Source organism: Phaseolus vulgaris, chromosome 10, assembly GCF_051622355.1.
Source record: "Phaseolus vulgaris cultivar YP4 chromosome 10, ASM5162235v1, whole genome shotgun sequence".
Lineage (NCBI taxonomy): Eukaryota > Viridiplantae > Streptophyta > Magnoliopsida > Fabales > Fabaceae > Phaseolus > Phaseolus vulgaris.
In genome coordinates, this window is record NC_143507.1 from 45,341,012 (window position 1) to 45,358,565 (window position 17,554).

The 17,554-nt window shown below is 33.9% G+C and overlaps 3 protein-coding genes across 6 annotated transcripts; 2 read left to right on the forward strand and 1 right to left on the reverse strand.

The window, feature by feature from the left end:
- The first annotated feature begins 6,047 nt into the window (after window positions 1-6,047).
- On the forward strand, window positions 6,048-8,322 carry LOC137819292 (putative WRKY transcription factor 40). The gene is made up of 5 exons (XM_068623095.2): window positions 6,048-6,380; window positions 6,526-6,585; window positions 6,749-7,087; window positions 7,203-7,319; window positions 7,425-8,322. Exons 1-5 carry the CDS (start codon window positions 6,306-6,308, stop codon window positions 7,776-7,778), a joined length of 945 nt encoding a protein of 314 aa, XP_068479196.1. The 5' UTR covers window positions 6,048-6,305; the 3' UTR covers window positions 7,779-8,322.
- Window positions 8,323-8,975: 653 nt separating this feature from the next.
- LOC137819291 (DNA glycosylase superfamily protein) lies at window positions 8,976-14,072 on the reverse strand. Of its 4 annotated transcripts, none has more exons than XM_090296829.1 (5): window positions 13,196-14,072; window positions 10,406-10,463; window positions 10,246-10,329; window positions 9,878-10,019; window positions 8,976-9,695 (listed from the first exon to the last, which is right to left on the reverse strand). In XM_090296829.1, the coding sequence occupies exons 1-5, from the start codon at window positions 13,680-13,682 to the stop codon at window positions 9,603-9,605; spliced, it is 864 nt and encodes a 287-aa protein (XP_090152955.1). In that variant the 5' UTR covers window positions 13,683-14,072; the 3' UTR covers window positions 8,976-9,602. The 4 variants fall into 4 exon arrangements, with proteins under 4 accessions (XP_090152955.1, XP_090152957.1, XP_090152956.1 ...); XM_090296831.1 differs by having other exon boundaries at window positions 8,976-9,720; XM_090296830.1 differs by having other exon boundaries at window positions 8,976-9,799.
- On the forward strand, window positions 14,070-17,537 carry PNSB1 (NDH-dependent cyclic electron flow 1). The gene is made up of 6 exons (XM_068623093.2): window positions 14,070-15,096; window positions 15,833-16,023; window positions 16,170-16,427; window positions 16,647-16,752; window positions 16,966-17,051; window positions 17,164-17,537. The coding sequence occupies exons 1-6, from the start codon at window positions 14,506-14,508 to the stop codon at window positions 17,327-17,329; spliced, it is 1,398 nt and encodes a 465-aa protein (XP_068479194.1). The 5' UTR covers window positions 14,070-14,505; the 3' UTR covers window positions 17,330-17,537.
- The last annotated feature ends 17 nt before the right edge of the window (window positions 17,538-17,554 follow it).

Below are 17,554 nucleotides of genomic sequence, written 5' to 3' on the forward strand. Positions count from 1 at the left end.
CACTGGTCATTTATTTAATTATATTGAAATTTAGGACAAAAATGTTTTTGTTGTTCTGTCACTGCCGCATTTGAAGACCTCATAAACAAACCCACTTGATTAAATTGGTCCTATTCTGTGAATTTAATTTTCCTACATTTATGAGCTTAGGAACATTTTTAGAGAAACCACTTTTAATATTAATTATTTTTAACATTCTTTATATCAATTTTAAGAGTCCGAGTTATTAATATAAAATAATGATTTCACGTTGAAATTTATTAATCAAAGAAATTATTTTCTTTCAAAATAGGTTATTAGTAATAAGTATTGGTTAAAAAGTTAGTAAATAAGAGAGTGGATTGTGATGAAAAATAATTAAGATGATGGGTAGTGATGAATTTTTTCCTATAATTTTGTTTTGTATTTTGAATTTGAATTCCTTTGAGACATATTGTGTGGATGAGGAAAAGGATAAGAATAGGTGCAGGGAATGAGATGGTATTAAGTTAGGGAAAACGTGAAGAATAAAATGGAATAAATAAGAATAAAAGGTGGCAAAGAAATTGACAAAAATTATAAAATAAAAGAGAAGCCGACACATAGCGTTGACTGGTATGAACAAATAATCTGTGGGACATTGCGTTGAATATGTTTTTCTCACGTCATGCATGCCATCACTTTGTGCTCTTTTTTCTTCAATTATAACTTAGTATAAATGCAAAGTGAATAAGATATTATGTGAAATTAGTTGTATAATTGTTGATTTATTGGTTTTTGTTTTTTTTAATTTTTTTTTTTTGATTGTTGAAGTTCGGGCGAAATTGATTTGAAAAAGGTACTCTGACTATCAAGTAAGTACTTTGTATAAAGAGTGTATATTTGTAAAACTGATATTGATTAAAGCTTATCTTACGTATACTTCTGTAAAGGGTTTATTTATTTACAGTGTGTTTATTTATGGACCCTTGTTGTGATGGATTGAATATCAGTTATTCACAGATGTCTAGCGTGATCTCTGATTTATAGGGAAGTATATAAGTATATTGATATATTGATATATTTAAAAAATATCTTCAATATCTTTCAGTTACTCAGTGTTTGACTGATTTTTTTGGAGATGTCATCTACATTATCCAGGACATGATTATGATTCATGAAGAATTCTCAAAACTGTCATTAATATTGTTTATTAAGTGCCTTAAAGTATATTTTAACATGATCAATTGGTTATCGAAATCGAAATTAACTCGTTAAATATCGACTAATATATTAACCAATACAAAATATAAGAAATAAAAGCTAACTCAACTTTACCACACAATAAATTAGCATTCAGATTTTTAAATACCAATTTTCGTGCTTGTGTGATTCTTTATCAGTGAAATGCTTGCAACTTTACGTTTTTCTTTCTCTTTTTGAAAAAAAAAGTATTTTTCACAGTAAATAAACATAAAATAATGTTTTAAACTCTAAGATAAGAAATCATTGACCGAACATAGATTCTTATCCTGTTCAAATTGCACGTACGTAAGATAAATTATAATTTATCTTAATTATAAGGTTACCTTTGTTAAAAATTGTGAACCTGGTTGACTAATTAAATCATGCAATGAATAAACTCATTGAGGATATTTATAACATTCCTAAAGAATTGTGTATGAAGGAATCACATTGACGTGTATTAAAATTGAAGTTTAACAGTTAAGTACGTTAGATAATTATCTATCTAACTAATTTTTAATCGAAGTATATTTTGAGTTTCTCGTTTCATGAGAAGACAAGATAAAACTTAAGAAGAATTATAAAAAAAATATTTATAGATAGAATATGCAGAAATAGAGGAAATAAAAAAGGTTAAATATGACGTGGCAAGCTATGGTAACTGAGTTTGAGGGAATGAATGAAAGAGCCGACATAAGTTGACAAAGTCAAACAAAAGTCTCTCTGAGGTCAAATAATGTGTGATTGGTTCCATTGTTTCATTTGAAAACCAAAATGCTACACTGTTTCTGTCTCTCTGTACCTAGTTGCATGCACCAATCAAATCTCTATTGTCATCCAAACGAAACCACCAAAGGGTCAAAGAAACCACTTGTTCTCACACGTATGCTCTTCAACCAAATTTTTTTGTATAACATGTAAATAAATTTTAATTTATGAAAACTATTAACATTCATTATACATCACACAAAATTGTTTGAGGTTATAATGATTGGTGTTGTGAGAAAGTTTGTATTGGCTTCTATTTCTAGAAAATTTGTGATCCATTAAATAAGTTATAATTGTATAGATAAAATGAGCCTAAATAATATTGGAAGTGGTTGTATAATTACTGACATGTCTGTTGTTTGGTCGTTTTTTTCTTCCCACTCTAAGTCTCATTTTTTAATTGTTAGTGCTGAGTTGAGATTGATTTGAAAAAGTACTCCGATGATCAAGTAAATACTCGATTTACAAAGTCTATATTAAGAGCTGCTGATTAAAAACTTACCTTATATTTTTGTAGATGATTTATTTATAGTGTTTAGTCATTGACGGTTGTAATGGGTCAAATCTATTATATATTAGTGTTAGCTTATTTTTAAAAAGATTCTTTTTCGAGATGTTACCCAAATTTGATGGGACGTATCCCGTATTTTTAGGGAGTCTTGTAACTGCCTTAATTGCTATTTACTATTTACTGTAGCTATTTTAAATATGTCTTCAACCGGTCGATGAATCATTATCGAGACCGAATGACATGGTTTGTCTGATACTGACCGTTATGTTAATGATTATTTTTGAAGTTCTAGAGAGAGAAAGAAAGACCTTCTGGTTGAAGTTGAACGAATCCATTTGTTTTTTCAAGGGCATGTGTTGAGAAGGAAGACCATAAAGATTTGAATTCAAAAGGAGTAATTGTCTATAATTGGGTGCTGTAATTAAATGGACGTGGACATGGAGAAGTCCATGACTATGAATGTGCCGCAAACAAATTTTCTGGATTTGGTTTTCTAGCTTCAATTCAGTGGATTGACTTGTTGCCTTCATACCCGTCTCACTCCTTCTCTAAGTCTCTCACTTTTTATTATTCTGGTTAAAATAAATTCTGCATAGAATTTATTTTTGTACTGTACCAGTCAAGACTGGACGATCAAATAGGAGTCCAATGTTCGGTCAAGGCCGACCGACACCACCACATCCTAAGAAAATTAGCAAGGTTAATCAACAACTAAATATTAGGTAATATGTTCTTAATTACGTCCATATCCTTAATTCGGCCAAATAACAAAAAAACTCGTGATAATCATATATGTAGGCACAAGAATCAGGTACGTCATCATTATACACTAAATATACCAAGTGAATATCAAAATCTCACTTGAACGTCGAAGTATCTTTATCATCAACTTTGAGTTCACAGAGACGAGAGATAAAGAGATAAGAGGAGTGAAATAAATTCAAGTAGAATTCCCTTACTTCCAATCCTATTTGAGAACATCAATAAAAACCTACAATTTTTTTTTTTATTTCAAATCAAATACTTATCTACTATTATCATGCAAAACACACAATTTCACATAATTACCATTTCTTAAATCTTGTGTGGTATTCTCAGGATATGATAGCACCACACGAAACCTCTTAATTAGCACCCATTTTTTTTCATTTACTTACTTAATTAATTAATTATTACCCCTTAAAACAATATCCATTATCTGAATTTTGCTTTTCTCTCTTCTATGCTCATTTATCAGCACGATCAATCAAAAGCAAATGAAAATTTATAAATAAATATCACAAGACTTTATAAATATTATTTTTTGTTAAGAATTAAAACAGAGATACGCCAAACTTTGTGCCGCGATTTCTTCTTTGGCAAGAGATTTTCGCGTGAAAATCGTTAAGAAAGTCAATTTTTTATTTTGCTAATTTCTTCGTCGATCATTTCATATAACTTACCTGTAATTATATTATGTATTTATATATTTTATTCACTTTTGTTTTAATAATTTTTTATGCTCAGTTTTGCATATAAATTAAATGGTTACATTTAATATTTATCACGGTGAGAACAAATTATATTCTAATATATATATGTACAGAGGCAGATTAAATCTAAAAAAAATTAAAATTAGTTATATATTAATATTATTACCTAATACTGTCACTGAATTGTTTTTGTTAATTTAAACATGTTTAAAGTTGTTAATAATTTTTTTAGGGTTACCTTTTTCTAAAGTATTCTTTAGAAAGTGGAGGACTTGATTAAGAAAGACCGCACCCAAAACATGACTTGGTGCATCGTTGTGACTGAATTGTCACATTAATTAGTGAAAGGTCAAATATAACCTTATTTACAAACTAATTTCTACCAAAAAGTAAAAGCACTTTTTTATTTGACGATAATGTTTCTACTTTTTACACCTTCTCCATTTAATTACTTTCACCACACACTGATACATAGATATACATGATCTCTAAAATATGAATACGAATCTATATATTATATAATTATAAATTATATAAATTGATAAATAAAAATTTATATATAAAAGTATGTTTCAATCTTTTAGTAAAAAGATAGAAAGATGTTTCTCATGACTGGTTCAAAATGATTTATTTCTTATTTTTGTAATCATAATAAAAACCTATATAATAAATTTAAATTTTTAGAAAATTAGTGTATTTTTTATTTTTGAAATTGTGTCAAAATCGTGATAGAATTATTAGAAATTCAACAATTATTTTTTGAATTAGAAACTTCATCGATACGTGTGTTATATGAGTGTCCTACTTATATCGATGTCTGATACGAGTATCTTACTTACATCGATATTTGATACGTGTGTCCGATACAAATACACTATTTAAGAAAGATGTCCGAATATAATATAATAAGTGAGAAAAGTGCCTCTTGACCTTATAGAAAGTAAATAAATAATTGAAGTGTGGCCTTAGAAAATAGGTTATAATAGATGGAACGTGGAAAATGTTTGAAATAGCTAAAGTGAAAACAGAGAAAGAAGGGGCCACATGCAGAGAACCCCCACAACTTCAAAACAACAAAACACTTGCCTTCGGTCAACACACTTATCTTTTCAATTTTTCATTTTTCTATACTATGAAAATTAAGTTTTTCATTTATATAATTTAGGGTCAACTTATAAATTTACATAATTTTAATTAATTTTTTATATTGAATATCCAAAAGATCTTTTTAAAATATTTTGTTATTTTATTTTTACTATCAATAGACCTAAATTATCGTTATTTTTTTTGTCTCTAATTTATTCATCAACTTCTTTAATATTCTTCCAAACTTGTGGGTCAAGAGTGAGTTGACAGAAGAATTAAAAAAAACATAAATAACCATTATATGATCTTATTAAAAAATAAATAGAGTACATAGGTAACTGTAAGAAATTGAAAATAAATGCATAGCAAAGATCTTAATCAAGTTCAGGCGACACATTGGCCCATTGAACCCACAATTTATTAAGAATTGATTTAATGAAGAGGTTTGGTTTGACTTGGAAATCAAATTTCCTTATGAAGAATTCACCTCAGAGCATATATAATATTTTAATTTAAAAATGGATCCACAGATCTTATCTCTTATCTGCATAAGAGATAATAAACACTGAGACAAAAATTAATACGTATTTTACGAGTCGATATATGATACGTGTGTTCAACTCATGAAGTACCGAGCTTTATAGTTTTTTTTGGACTTCTAGTACTTATCTCTTATCTGCATAAGAGTGTTAAAAGGTAATAAATACTGACACGAAAACTGATAAGTATGTCTATTGAAAAAGAAAAATATTTATCATGATTATTGAAGAGATGTGCTAGAATTGTATTAGAATTGTCAAAAATTTATTAAATATTTTTAAAATTAAACACTTCATCGATACGTATTTTATGAGTGTCGATATATGATACGTGTTCAACTCATGACGTACAGAGCTTCATAGTCTCTTTTGGACTTCTAGTACTTATCACTTTGAGTTAAAATTAGAAACAAAACAAAGAAAAGAAAAAAAAACAGGAACAGAACAGCTTCATGGTTAATTAATGTTGGGGCCAGATCTTTAAATAAGCAAGTGGCTTTTATTTCGCATGTGTCTGTTTCCACTCAGTTTCCTTCTTCAACTTGAGTTCCTATAGTGCTGCCTTCGCTACCTACTCTATATATATGCTTCTTCTTCCTTCCACCTTCTGAAACTTTAGCCATTCATCTCCTTCCAATACACTAAACTAGAAACAAAGAAAAAAAACCAGTTGGGTTGGTTTAGATTTGAGCAACAGCTTTGCTACTTGTTTGAGTTTTGTTGCAGATGGATTGTTCATCATGGATTAACACTTCCTTGGATCTCAACATTAATCCACGCAGAGTTCATGAAGATGTTCCCGTGAGTATATATAAAAATAAAGATCGAATAATATATGCCATTCTTCTTGTGAAGAAGCTCTTATGGGAAAAGCTTTCATTCAGAATATTGTAGTTTGATATATATATATGGAAGTAGCTCATTCATTGTCGTGTGTTGATTTCAGAAGGAGGTAGAAAGCAAGCTTTTCTCGTTGGGAATGCCCAAGTTTAACGTGGAAGAAGAGGTTAGTTCAGCCACTTAATTGTTTCTTTCTTAACTTCCTTCAAGATCCTATTTTAGAATAGTTTGTTATTTGTTTGATGATGTTCCCTGAGACAAGGAATGGTCTTCAGGATCAAATTCTATGAATGATTCTAACATGGATAATGCTATTGGCAACATTTCAGTGTACTAATGAGTTGGAGGAGGAACTGAAGCGGGTGACAGCAGAAAACAAGAAGTTGGGTGAAATGCTCTCTGTGGTGTGTGAGAACTACAACACTTTGCGAAGCCATTTGATGGAATATACGAAGAAAAATGGTGAAAAAGAGACCAGCCCAACATCAAAGAAAAGGAAGTCTGAAAGCAGCAACAACAACAATAGTATTTGTGTTATGGGGACTAACAATGGAAACTCCGAGAGCAGCTCCACTGATGAAGAATCTTGCAAGAAACCGAGGGAAGAAACCATCAAACCAAAAATTTCGAGAGTTTATGTCAGAACCGAAGCTTCTGACACTACCCTTGTAAGACTTTCTACACTCTCCCCATTCACTCACTATTGGGTTATTAGGCATAGCAAATAGCATAGAATATTTAGGAGTAACTGTTTGACAGGTTTTTCATTGTATGTGGTTTCAGATTGTGAAAGATGGATACCAGTGGAGGAAATATGGGCAAAAGGTGACCAGAGATAACCCTTGTCCAAGAGCATATTTCAAATGCTCTTTTGCTCCAAGCTGCCCTGTCAAAAAGAAGGTAAATATAAGTAGGATCTGGTTATTCACATGGTAGTAGTAGGGTACTGGATCTTAAGCTAAGTTGCTTTTGCTTATTCTTCTTCTTCTTTTTCTGGTTATTCAGGTGCAAAGAAGTGTGGATGATCAATCTGTTCTGGTGGCTACTTATGAAGGAGAGCACAATCATCCCCAAGCTTCTTCCCAAATGGAGGCAACATCAGGTTCTGGCCGTAGTGTGACCCTTGCTTCAGTGCCTTGTTCCGCATCTCTCAGCACTGCAACTCCAACACTTGTTACCCTTGACTTGACTAAATCTAAGGGTAGCAACAACAATTTCAAGAGCACAAGAACTAAAGTAGATTCACCTAAAGTAAAGCAGGTTTTGGTGGAACAGATGGCAACTTCTTTGACCACGGATCCTAATTTCAGAGCAGCACTTGTTGCTGCCATCTCAGGAAGATTGTTGCACAATTATTAAATGGAAATTTGGTTGATGTTGCTAATTTAGTGTCAAACGTTTAAGTATATTCCAGAAAATAGAGATCATTCTTCAGAGCATAGGATCTCTCTATGTAAATACAACATGGAAGGCTGGCACATCTTTGATCCTTCAAGTGGAAAAAAGTTCTGCTAAGGATACCATGTTGAGCTGATTGAACAACAGAAAATCAAGTTCTGCACCACCCATCTGCCTCATCATGATGGTAAAGATTTAGCAAGCCTTTTTTGGACAATATATCTAGGATACCTCGGAGTAGGTTGTAGTAAACTTTATCAGAGATATTTCATACACTGCATCTTTACGGGTTTTGAATTTCTACTCCTTATTCTTCCACCACTCATTGTCTGGCAAGCCTATAACTCCATGTTTAACTGTACAGACTCAGGATCCTAGTACTAGTTTTAGAATTTTATTTCGAGAAATTATCTTATACCTTGATCAAGTATTGTAAGTGATAGTTTGTAACTCAAAACATGGAAGAAAGAAAAAAGAAAATCTGCATGATTAGAGTTTTGGACTATGATTGAATTTTTTTAGTAGTGGTTCCTAATAATTGAGTTTGAAATTGATTCAGTTTTGGACTCATTTAAATTGATCATATAATTCTCATAACAGTGTCTAGTTTTCTATAAAGGTCATTGAAATATAATTTCAAGCAGTCCATGCGCGTTATACAAATTAGAATGATTGTTTATTGAAAGCAAATTGCCACTCAAACAATAGTGTAAGCAAAAATCACCCTTTACGATGAACTGTTGAGGGTTTCAAATTTGAATAAAATATGGTAAAGAATCATTTTGGGTTACAAGGATTTCAAATGTGATTTTGAGACTTCCTAGTGAAATCATGAGCTTACCAAGGCAATATTTTAACTCTGATTTCCTGAAATTAGGTAATCCTGAAGTGTTCAAACATTAGTTAGAAAAGTCCAGCACTGTTCCTTGATGACCACTGACCAAGTAGGTAATGCAGAGCATAGTTGACGGTAAGACGGCGAAGACTTAGAAAGCAAAGTGCCAAAGTGAAGAAAAATTCTCAAGGGGCATGCTTGGTCTGGTCCCAATCATAGGATAAAGACCTAAAAGGAACTATTCATGGCCACAAAATAAAATAAAGGGAAAGTGAAGACAATTGCAACTATGGCTACTTAATATATCTTTAATACACAAGAACTTGAAGAAATGCCAAAGGTCATTTACTCATTTTTCTCTTCAAATACAATGCAACTAACTGTCTTCTGGCTATTTCATTCACATATGTATCGATTTTGTACACTCCACAATCTACTCATCTCCCCTTACAACTACTTGATTAACCACCATGTGATCTTTTTACTCAAAGCCATTGTAGTACTACTTAGAGGTGAAATTCATTTTGTTCACAGCCAGCAACAGACCCACCTCAGTTGGCTCCTCGTTTGCCTTCTCTTTGACCTTAGAGTTGAGGGAGCTTTCGTTGGCCATTGCTTCTGCATTGGAGGCACACTCCTTGAATCTGAAGCAACTCATAAGGTGGTCATTTGTTAGGCCAGCAACTTGCATGAAAGTATAGATTACTGTTGGTCCAACACTCCTGAAACCTCTCCTTATAAGGTCTTTACTTATGACTTCAGCTTTTGGAGATTTCACAGGTACTTGGCGTGGGTACCTGAACTGGTTGACTATAGGCTTGTGGTTAACAAAGTTCCAAATAAATGTATTGAAAGATCCAAACTCTTCAATTACCTGTGTAGCAATGGAAAAAAAAGATGTGCTTAAAAAGAGAAAATAAGTAATGCCCTCAATGTTTGACTCTTATAAACTAAAAAAAATCATGATACCACCGCCCCTTAAAACAAGTTGATTTGAGAATTTGTCTTTCTTCTTCCCAAAGTCTTCTTTTCATAATATTCGTCTGTGGGTCAGGAAGCAGGTTTGTTCTTAAAATTTTCCAAGGTAGGTAGCAGAAAAGTTTGAAAAGTAAGGTAAGTGTATGAGTTGCTTCACTTCAGCAAGAGCCTTTTGATTCAGAAAAAATTATAAGAAAATTAAAATTGAAAGTTTTAGAATAAAAATATCAGATAGAGAGAGGTTTACCTTACACATCTGACGTGCATTTTCAATTATTGATCGCAACCTGAGTTCTGATAGCAATGAGTTTGCAGGACTTCCTGGTGCAGCTATTTTTTTCTCATTCATTCTAGAAACAGCACTAGGATCAAAATCCAAAAAGACTTCCCTGTGTTCATGAATACACTAGAACAGTTAATCCAAAACTACATGCCAAACATTTTGTGTATATTCCACACAAAAGATCTTCTGAATCAATAAAAAACAAAACGAAGCACAGAAAGGAAATATAACGAGGCAATTATTTAATGAGCAACCTTTTCAGATGTGTATGTCTCTAATATGCCAATAACATATTTAAATCCAGAAAATATATTTAAAAGAACAACATATACCGAAATAGCTGCCTTTTGTTAAGAATAGTAGGCCATGTAAGCTCAGCCAAGGCTCCAGAGAAGCTGAGCACCTCAAACAGTTTCCTGCAAAAACCGAATTTCAGCATTGAGACAGTACCCTCAACGAAGACTCTACCCTCAACGAAGCAAACCCACGTACCTGTCGTCATGAACAGGAACTCCCCACTCGTTGTCATGAAAAGCAGCATAGCATGGCTCTGAAACAAAACACAACTAGTTAGAAATAAAAAATAAAAAAATAAATTTGCAATTATATGTTACTGTACCCTTTTATTCCTATTTAAAATTCAAACATTCTATTTATCCTTCCACTCTAGGCTGTCACAGTTGGAATATCAATCAAGAAAAATAAGGTATATGCACTCAGTGAAATTCAGAAGCACTAGTAGTATATAATGTAAAGCCATTTCATAGAAATATGTCATGTGCGAAATTTTCACCTCAGTGTCCGAAGTTGAAGTCTTGAAGAATGACTGAATTTTAGTGATGCTAACAGGCACTAGAGTACATCTAACCGACTTGATTTTACCAAATTGACAGGAAAAAAGAGCAATAGTAGTAACTACTGTCTACTCCAGTGCAACAAAATAAACAATTTAAACAGCCTCAGACTTTAGTGGTAAGGACAGGGGCTAAATTCCAAAAACTACAAGGGAGAAGGTAAGGGAAGGAAAACCTTTTCATGCTATGAAACACAAACACTGACAACTGACCTGAAGCATTACACGGGTACATCAAATGCTAAAAATTGGAGGACACAAGTATGACACACACATAAGGAGTATATTAGGTGGGATGCTCTTAACGAGAAAAAGCAATTCCTGACCATACAACCATAAATGGATGGTCAAGATTATTTCTAAGTAAAACAATCTCAATCATCCATACATGGTTATAAAATCAAATATTAATTCTTACCTCTCACATTGTCACTAGATTCAATCTCTCTATAGTCTATATACTAACTTCATATATCATATTCAAGTCTGACATTATGCAAAAAAAATCCTAAACAAACTTTTCATGGTAAAACTATATATGCACAAATAAAATAAATAATTTATAAATTTGAAGACAATATGCCCATGCGGGATCTGAGTTGAAAAAAACAACTTTTAAATTGGAAACTTAGGAGATGCGTGTTAGATGAGAAGCCAATCTGTCATACAAGTGTCCGTAATAAACACTTGTCTGACATGCATATATAGCACCAAAATGGAGTGTTTGTACTTCAAAGTTAGCATGCAATCCGCGAGACATTGAAAGAATGTAGGAGGGTCGACCAGAGTTCAGGGAGATAATCTGTAGCAACATGATTTGAGTTAACTAGGCTAACTTCCAAACGGCTGATTTCCATATACCTAGCAAGCACTAATACAATAGGACATATACAACAAATTAACACAATTAAACGACGTGACAAGGTTATAATACAATATGTAAAAATAGTATTAAATTAATATAAAACACAAATCTTAAATCAAAAGAGAAAATTGATGTTTTAAATTGTGCAAATATTACTGTTGACGTTAAAAAATGTTTTGATTTATTTAGATTTTAGTACGGTATTCTCATTTGTATTGGTACAAAAAGAAATTACCAAAAATTCTAAAAATGAAGCTAGGATTTTGGAGTATCCAAAGTTTCCTTGAGGTGTTCAAGAGAAAGACACAAGAGTCATGGATAAGTCCGAGTACCCATAACCTGAGTTATACAAGAAGAAACCCCAATTCTAACAAATTGCAAACTTTAACTCTTCACCACTATGGTAAGCCATGTCACTTATTAAAGTATCTTCATATTGACAACTGTGCGTGAACAGAAATTGTTCATAGATTTACCAGATATACTTATAGTTTTACAGATAAGAAATCTACTGCTATATAATGATTTTAAATTTAAGTGTATATGAAAATTTTAAGGGAATCTACGTGAGTAACACTTGTTTCCTTTGTCAAGAAAATTGTTGGATATCCTATATCAACTAGAGATATAGTTAAACTATAAGTATATAATTGGGTGTAAATTTCACCTTACCAGCCAGTTTTGTGAGGTTAAGTTAGATTAAAAATCTACTTTCTATTATGGTATCAAAGTCTATTTTATCAAGGTTTATTGAACCTATTGGATCACACACAAATATTTAATCTCATGCTCGAGATGTTCAGTTCTCAGGGTGAGGGGTTGTCTGAAAGATCTCATATCAACTAGAGATATGACAAAGTCATAAGTACATAAGTGAATGCAAATCTTATCTTACAAACTAGTTTTGTGAGGTTGAGAATTTCAATAAGTGCATATTAATGCTAAAATTATGAATTGCTTTATATAAATAAAATACCCCAGAGATTTTAGGACACCTGTTCATAATGTTTGATTAAAAATGAACAGCAGAGAATGCAGAAATCTAATCAAGAGATCATAGTAAATAACAGAGATGAAACAATAGTTAGTACTATACTGTTTCATTATGCACTTCACTCATACATGGAATAAAATCTAAGCATATCAGGCTTCCAACCTATCAAAATTAGCAATGTTCTTGACATTGACACATGCAAGCAGTCATACATACACATAAAAGGACAAAATCGTGCATTATTTCCGAGTCAAATGACTAGTTAACTAACTAAACTGCTAAATGACAAGGAGGCTTACTAAAGCTTAAACACAGGAATATTCCTAAAAACAACGTGCTTACTTTCCTATCCTGAAATCTCTCACTTTGCACAATGCAGTCAATTACAAGTTTACAAGCAAATGCAGCTTTTGTAACATCTTTCTCTTCATTCTCCACACTCATACAAAGGGGAATACACAGCAAACATGAACACAAATCCATCGTTTCCAAATTCACACTCACGCCTCAAAATCCATACTAGCAATGTCAGACCCAACAATAGATCAAACAAATAAGGAACAAAGATACCTGTATTTGGTGTAACCCAAGCACACCGTTTCTTGCCCTCCAAGCTATCACTCAAATCGGCATCATCAGAACCACCCACATTGTCAATACTCACCTTATCCGTCTTGGGACCACACTGCTTCTTCCTCAACTGCACACTAACCCGACGAGCCACCTTCCCACTTGACGACGCGCCGCTACTATGAGTGGAGGAATCCGTCGACGACGCGTCGGAGGAGTACGAAGCGTTCATCGAAGACAGATTTTTCAGCACGGCCTGGTGACGCTCCTGCCGCCGCAAAATAAACGGCGGAGGAACGGAGATGCATTGCGGTGGCGCATTTGAATGCGCCACCGGCTTCTTCTCTGCTTCCGGCGTCGATTTCTTCACCGGCTTGCGTACGTCGACGGCGGCTCGGACCTTGTTGCCTGCCGGAACGAGCACCGGACGCGCGTCGGGGTCGGCGACCGCGACGTTCATGGATCGGACTCTGGGTGGGCCCGACATTGCAAACCCTGCACTCAAAAAACCTTCTTCTCGAACTCACTCTCAGGTCAATGCCGAATTCGAAATTCAAAATTTAAACTTTCTCAAAGAGAATAAAAAAGCTATTTGTTTTTTACGAGTAAAGGCTTGGGATTTTGAAATTTGAGTAGTGGGATTTGAATTTCAAATGCAAAACAAAACCAAACCCTAAAGGGAGTGTGAGAAGAACTCTTTCAGCTGCTTCGTGCTGGTAACTACTCGCTCTCTCTTACTGAAAAAGGTAGAAGCTTTAGATTGAATGTTTGTGTGGTTCAGTCATGGAAGCTGAAATGGGAGTGTAGAGTGCTGAGAAAGTTGCGGAGAAAAGCAAGAGTGAGAGAAAGTTAATGGGTGGGAGAAATTTTTTTTTTTTGTGAATGGAAATTTCTGATGGTAAGTTGGTGGTGAAAGCAACGAATCAAAAGGAGCGTGTTGTGTGAGAGAAAGAGACGAAGGGGAGAGGAAAGTTGAAGGGTCACCATTCAGGGAGTGACACGTAGGAAAGAGAAATTTTCGACAGCCGGACACTTTTGTCGGATTCTTAATTGTTAATTCAACTGTGCTGCTGAGAGTGAAATTGGAGACTGGCACCCTTTGCCGCTGTTTTTGTAATTTTGTAACATTAAAACGACAACCATTGGTGTCGTCTTTGAGAGCAGCCAGCAGAAGAAGATTGGTGGGACCCCTTATCCAACGCTTTTCCACACATTCAAACCAGAGCTAAATTCTAATCTATGAAATAACTTGTAATATAGCATCAGTTCAGTACAACCATGGCAAAACTATAGCAACTTTGAAAAGCTCAATGGCTGCAACTTATTATAAACTGCAGAGTCCGAAAACTTTCCCACCTCTTCTTAGAAACCTACCTTCCATTCCTTCCAGCCATGTTTCACTGTTGGGTTCATTGGATTATCCCTTCCATTGTTCAACTAGAAGAGGATGCCATGTTGAAGTCAATGCTAAGAAGAAGAATCCTTGGTTAGACCCTTTTGATGATGGAGATGACCCTGAGATGGAGACTGGTTCCTTGTTTGCAAATGGGATGCAGGAGGAGGATCCTAGGCCACCAGATAACCCTGACAGCCCTTATGGCTTTTTGAAGTTCCCTTATGGATATTCTGTGGAGATAGCGTCCCTTGCATTGAAAGTGAGAGGGGATGTGAGGAGATGCTGCTGTGTGATATCAGGGGGGGTTTATGAGAATCTCTTGTTCTTTCCAGTTATTCAGCTGATAAAGACTAGGTATCCTGGTGTTCAGATTGATGTGGTGACTACCGAGAGGGGGAAGCAGACCTATGAAATGAACAAGAACGTTAGGTGGGCAAATGTTTATGACCCTGATGATGATTCTCCAGAGCCTGCTGAGTATGCTGATATGATTGGAGTTCTAAAGGTTGGCCACCATATATATTCTCTAAATATCGTGTGTGAATTAACAACTTTTCATGTTTAATCTACAGAACTATGGGACACCTTTTTATGGGCCCTAGTGATGGTTGATCCGTATTGCCTAAAATAATTATCCTTTCTATATGCATATGCAGATATAGAAAAAAGAAGAACCAAGTTAATTATCATCTCAGGATTAGATTATGGGTGAAATGAAACTGCTTATGAATAAAATTACAAGTCACGTTATCAGACAGCATGCTGGTTTTTGTCACGAAATTGTGATAATTTTATGGACAAATACAGGATTTAGATTTTAGAACATGCTATCTTGATTGAATTCTAACGAAATTTGCACCTGCTGGGGCTTGGGTGTACATATACTGCAACCAAATCTAACAATTCCGCTGTATTTTGCATGCTACTTCCCAAGATCCTCTTGAATGCAAAAACTTAACTTCAGTTCTAGACTAGTTTCTTAGTGAATCTCTTATTGTCTCATAGAATTTTAAAAATTCACTATTTTTCACTCCAATGAAAAATCTTACTTGAAGTCTTTACTTATTTTTAATGAGTCTCTTTTTATATCCCTGTTCATCAAGAACTCTTTTTGACTGCAAAAAATGTATTTTTGATGGTTAAGCAGCCTTGGTCGTTCTTGCTTACTTCTGTTCTTCCAATGGTATTCTTTAAGTTATTTGTTTGAAAAACTAACATAAGTTGCTGCATTCTGCTTACAGAATAGGTACTATGACATGGTCTTAAGCACCAAATTGGCAGGTCTCGGCCATGCAGCATTTTTGTTTATGACAACGGCCAGAGATCTAGTTAGCTACATCTACCCAAATGTGAATGCTGCAGGAGCCGGATTACTTTTATCTGAAACATTTGTACCAGATAGTTTAAATCTCTCGGAAGGAGGATATTATATGTGAGTTTATATAGTACACCACAAATACCTTATACTTAGGTAGATTTTGATGCCTTGGCTAAACTTGAAATAAAAAATAATCTTTAACTGAATTGAAGTTTTTCAGCATACAACTGAGAAAATTTTCAATGAGTTTGCTGGACTAGGTATCATCAGATGGTTGACTGGCTGGGAAGACCATTTCGAGATGTTCCAAGACAAACAGTGCCACCCCTTAGGGTGTCAATCTCAAGGAAGCTGAAGGAGGTTGTGGAGGCAAAATACCAAAAAGCAGGTGTAAGAAAAGGAAAATTTGTTGTAATTCATGGGATAAAATCAGATTCAAAGGCCTCCATGCAGTCTAAGGGTGATCTTGATAGCTTGCTACCCATTGAAGTGTGGGCTGAAATTGCTGATGTTATAAGGTATGCAATGCTTCCGAATGGAACTCTTGTTGAACTACAATTATTCTCAATGTCATAAAGAGTCTAACACCATGGACCATCTTTTGGACTTGTGTTACTTATTGTTTCTTAATGTATAAGACTTAATGATGTTCAATGAGTAAGTTCTCTAATGTAATTTTTTGCTTGTCTTCTATCATTGTCTGGTATGAATGTTACTGACAATATTTTGAGTGACAGAGATGTTACGCCACTTTTTGTCATTCCTCATGAAAAGGAAAGAGAAAATGTGGAGGAAAACTTCGGAGAAGAGGCTTCTATCATCTTCATCACCACCCCTGGACAGGTACTCAAATATCTTCTAGTTATTTCGCAGGCACCAAACACATAAAGAAGAAAGTAAAAGCAAAAAAAGGACAATGTAACACTGAAACAGTAAGTGAATAAATTATGAAATAAGAATCTTGAAGTAAAGAAAAACGGAAAGAAAAGAAAAGGCAAAATATAAGAGACAAAGCAATGAGTTTTGGAATCTTCACTCTTTGGTTGTATGGTTCAGTTGGCTGCACTTATCAATGACTCAGCTGGAGTGATAGCTACAAACACAGCTGCCATTCAACTTGCAAATGCACGCGAGAAACCAAGGTGATTTTATCATTCAAATAAATTATGATGCCTTTGTTTATTAGCATTGAAGGAATCATGCAACATAGAATCAGATTAATTAAATAATAGAAATGTTCCTCTTATTGTGCAGTATTGGACTGTTTTGCTCTGAAGAGATGGGAAACAAGTTTGTTCCGCAGGCTGAAGAGAAGAAATGCGTTATTATATCATCCAAGACTGGAAAGTTGATAGATATTGATGTTGAGGCCATAAAAACAGCAGTTCAAACATTCAATTTGGCTCCAATTTTAGTATAATGGAAGAGAGAAAAGGGGAAGTATTCTGTACTTCTGGTAAAGGGGTTATATTAATTGTCTTTTGTAATTAAGACAAATGTATATCTACATAATTATGGTTTAGTTCGTGTTCTGATAGAAAACAGAAAAGAAAAAATTGTAAAAATTTGGGTTGAGAAAACAGTGAAAGACAGAAATAAAACTACTGAAAAAAAGAGAGGATAAATCATTTTCTTCTTTGTTGCA

What these genes read in the sequence shown, in the direction of transcription:
- LOC137819292 (XM_068623095.2), top strand. Translation starts at nt 6,306, where the DNA reads ATGGATTGTTCATCATGGATTAACACTTCCTTGGATCTCAACATTAAT. An exon ending in GAGTTCATGAAGATGTTCCC is followed by an intron (nt 6,381 to 6,525) that starts GTGAGTATATAT and finishes TGTTGATTTCAG; the next exon opens with AAGGAGGTAGAAAGCAAGCT. An exon ending in AAGCTTCTGACACTACCCTT is followed by an intron (nt 7,088 to 7,202) that starts GTAAGACTTTCT and finishes ATGTGGTTTCAG; the next exon opens with ATTGTGAAAGATGGATACCA.
- LOC137819291 (XM_068623094.2), bottom strand. Translation starts at nt 13,682, where the DNA reads ATGTCGGGCCCACCCAGAGTCCGATCCATGAACGTCGCGGTCGCCGAC. An exon ending in AACAAAAGGCAGCTATTTCG is followed by an intron (nt 10,020 to 10,245) that starts GTATATGTTGTT and finishes TCATGAACACAG; the next exon opens with GGAAGTCTTTTTGGATTTTG. An exon ending in ATGCACGTCAGATGTGTAAG is followed by an intron (nt 9,527 to 9,877) that starts GTAAACCTCTCT and finishes ATTGCTACACAG; the next exon opens with GTAATTGAAGAGTTTGGATC.
- PNSB1 (XM_068623093.2), top strand. Translation starts at nt 14,506, where the DNA reads ATGGCTGCAACTTATTATAAACTGCAGAGTCCGAAAACTTTCCCACCT. An exon ending in TCATCACCACCCCTGGACAG is followed by an intron (nt 16,753 to 16,965) that starts GTACTCAAATAT and finishes TGTATGGTTCAG; the next exon opens with TTGGCTGCACTTATCAATGA. An exon ending in AATGCACGCGAGAAACCAAG is followed by an intron (nt 17,052 to 17,163) that starts GTGATTTTATCA and finishes CTTATTGTGCAG; the next exon opens with TATTGGACTGTTTTGCTCTG.